The sequence below is a fragment of the Lithobates pipiens genome, unplaced genomic scaffold (assembly GCF_037356315.1).
Source record: "Lithobates pipiens isolate NorthernLeopardFrog02 unplaced genomic scaffold, aLitPip1_a1.2 Scaffold_30, whole genome shotgun sequence".
Classification (NCBI taxonomy): domain Eukaryota; kingdom Metazoa; phylum Chordata; class Amphibia; order Anura; family Ranidae; genus Lithobates; species Lithobates pipiens.
Window position 1 is genome coordinate 176,770,451 of NW_027507791.1, and position 2,083 is coordinate 176,772,533.

Here is a 2,083-nt window from a genome sequence, read left to right on the forward strand (position 1 = left end):
ATTTTGGCCTAAATGTATGACTAAAATTGAGTTTATTGGATTTTTCTTATAACAAAAAGTGGAAAATATAATTTTTTTCAAAATTTTTCGTATTATATCGCAAAAAATAAAAATCGCAGAGGCAATCAAATACCATCAAAGAAAGCTCTATTTGTGTGAGCAAAAGGACGCAAATTTTGCTTGGGTACAACATTGCATGACTGCGCAATTACCAGTTAAAGCAGCGCAGTGCCAAATTGTAAAAAGTCTCTGGTCTGGGGCTTAAGTGGCTAGGACACACGTAACCCCTTGATCGTCCCCTAGTGTTTAACCCATTCCCTGTCAGTGTCATTTACACAGTAAGCAGTGCATTTTTATAGCACTGATCGCTGTATAAATGACAATGGTCCCAAAATAGTGTCAAAAGTGTCCAATGTGTCTGCCATAATTTTGCAGTCATGAAAAAAATCGTAGATCACCACCATAACTAATAATAAAAAAAAAAAATGCCATAAATCTAGCCTCTATTTTGTAGACACTATAACTTTTTCGCAAATCAATCAATACGCTTATTGCGATTTTATTTTACCAAAAATATGTATACGAATACATATTGGCCTAAACTGAGAAAGAAATTTGTTTTTTTATATATATATATATATATATATATATATTTTGGGGATATTTATTATAGAATAAAGTAAAAAATATAGTTTTTTTTTTTCAAAATCGACGCAGTGCCGAATCACAACAAATGCTCTGATCAGGAAGGAGGTAAAATGTTCCAGGGCTGAAGTGGTTTAAGTCTTTTAATAGCATCATTAGTTACAAAAGAGCTGCTTTAAGATTTTTTTAAACACCTTCTTCACATCTCTGTTTCGTAAAGTATATATGAAAGGGTTAATCATAGGAGTAAAAGCTGTGTACATGAATGCAAGGTATTTATCATAATTAGTTCCTTCTGGTTTGACATACACAATGATGGCTGTTCCAAAAAAAAGGCTAGCTACAATTAGGTGAGATGTACAAGTAGAAAAAGCTTTTTGCTTGCCCTCATCACTCCGAATTTTAGAAATAGTTGTAATGATATGGCCGTATAATCCTATGATTAGCAGAAAAGGTACAACAACATCGAATACAGCGGCAGCACTTGTAGACACACTGCTTGCGAAAGAATCAGAACAAGCCAACTTTTGCAGTGGAGCCAGGTCACAAAAAAAGTGGTCAATTATATTAGGACCACAAAATTCCAAATGTGCCGTAAGGATGGCAGGGATCAAAACAATACCAAATCCGATAATCCATGGAAAGATGGCTAGCACAGTACAAAAAACAGGGGTCATTATTGTCGAATAGCGTAAAGGATTGTTGATAGCTAGATGTCGGTCAAAGACCATTACAGCAAGAAGATAGCATTCAGTCACACCCAAAGAGTTAAAGATATACATTTGAGTAAAGCAACCACTGAATGAAATCACGTTACTTGCAACTGCTAGATTAGCTAACAGTTTAGGAACCGTAACGGATACAAACATAACCTCTAAAGCAGAGAATACGCTAATGAATAAGTACATAGGGGTGTGAAGTGAAGGTTCTGAGTTAACAAGAGCAATGATGGAGATATTACCCACAATACATGTAACATAGGTGAATAAAAACACAAAGAATAATACGTGTTGTAACTGATGCAAATCAGAAAATGCCAAAAGAATAAAATGAGTTACTAATGTCTTGTTCATTTCTAATATTCATTAAGAAAAATACCTGTAAAAAAATGATCAAGTCCTTGTTTAGCAACAGAATAAAAAGTTTAAATTTCAGACATTTCATTTAAACATTAGGACCCCTCCATGTCATATCTATAGACCTGCAATCAGCAAAATGTATTCTTCCTGCTCGTTAAAAAGCAGTAGATTTGACTCATCAGGGAGCATGTCAGAGAGACCACTGCTTCCAGATAGATAGCAAGGGTCCTTCTCTGAAGCATGATGACCAAGGGCAGGTTTTTCTACTTGGCCTGTGGCTACTTTCTAAAAGAAACAAAGTGTTAGCCCTTGTACACACGATCGGACATTCTGACAACAAAATCCATCTGATTTTGTCC

At 35.1% G+C, this 2,083-nt stretch overlaps 1 protein-coding gene across 1 annotated transcript; it reads right to left on the reverse strand.

Moving 5' to 3' along the window:
- Positions 1 to 800: 800 nt before the first annotated feature.
- On the reverse strand, positions 801 to 1,718 carry LOC143942255 (olfactory receptor 2B6-like). Its single transcript, XM_077463500.1, has one exon. The coding sequence runs from the start codon at positions 1,716 to 1,718 to the stop codon at positions 801 to 803; it is 918 nt and encodes a 305-aa protein (XP_077319626.1).
- Positions 1,719 to 2,083: the final 365 nt, after the last annotated feature.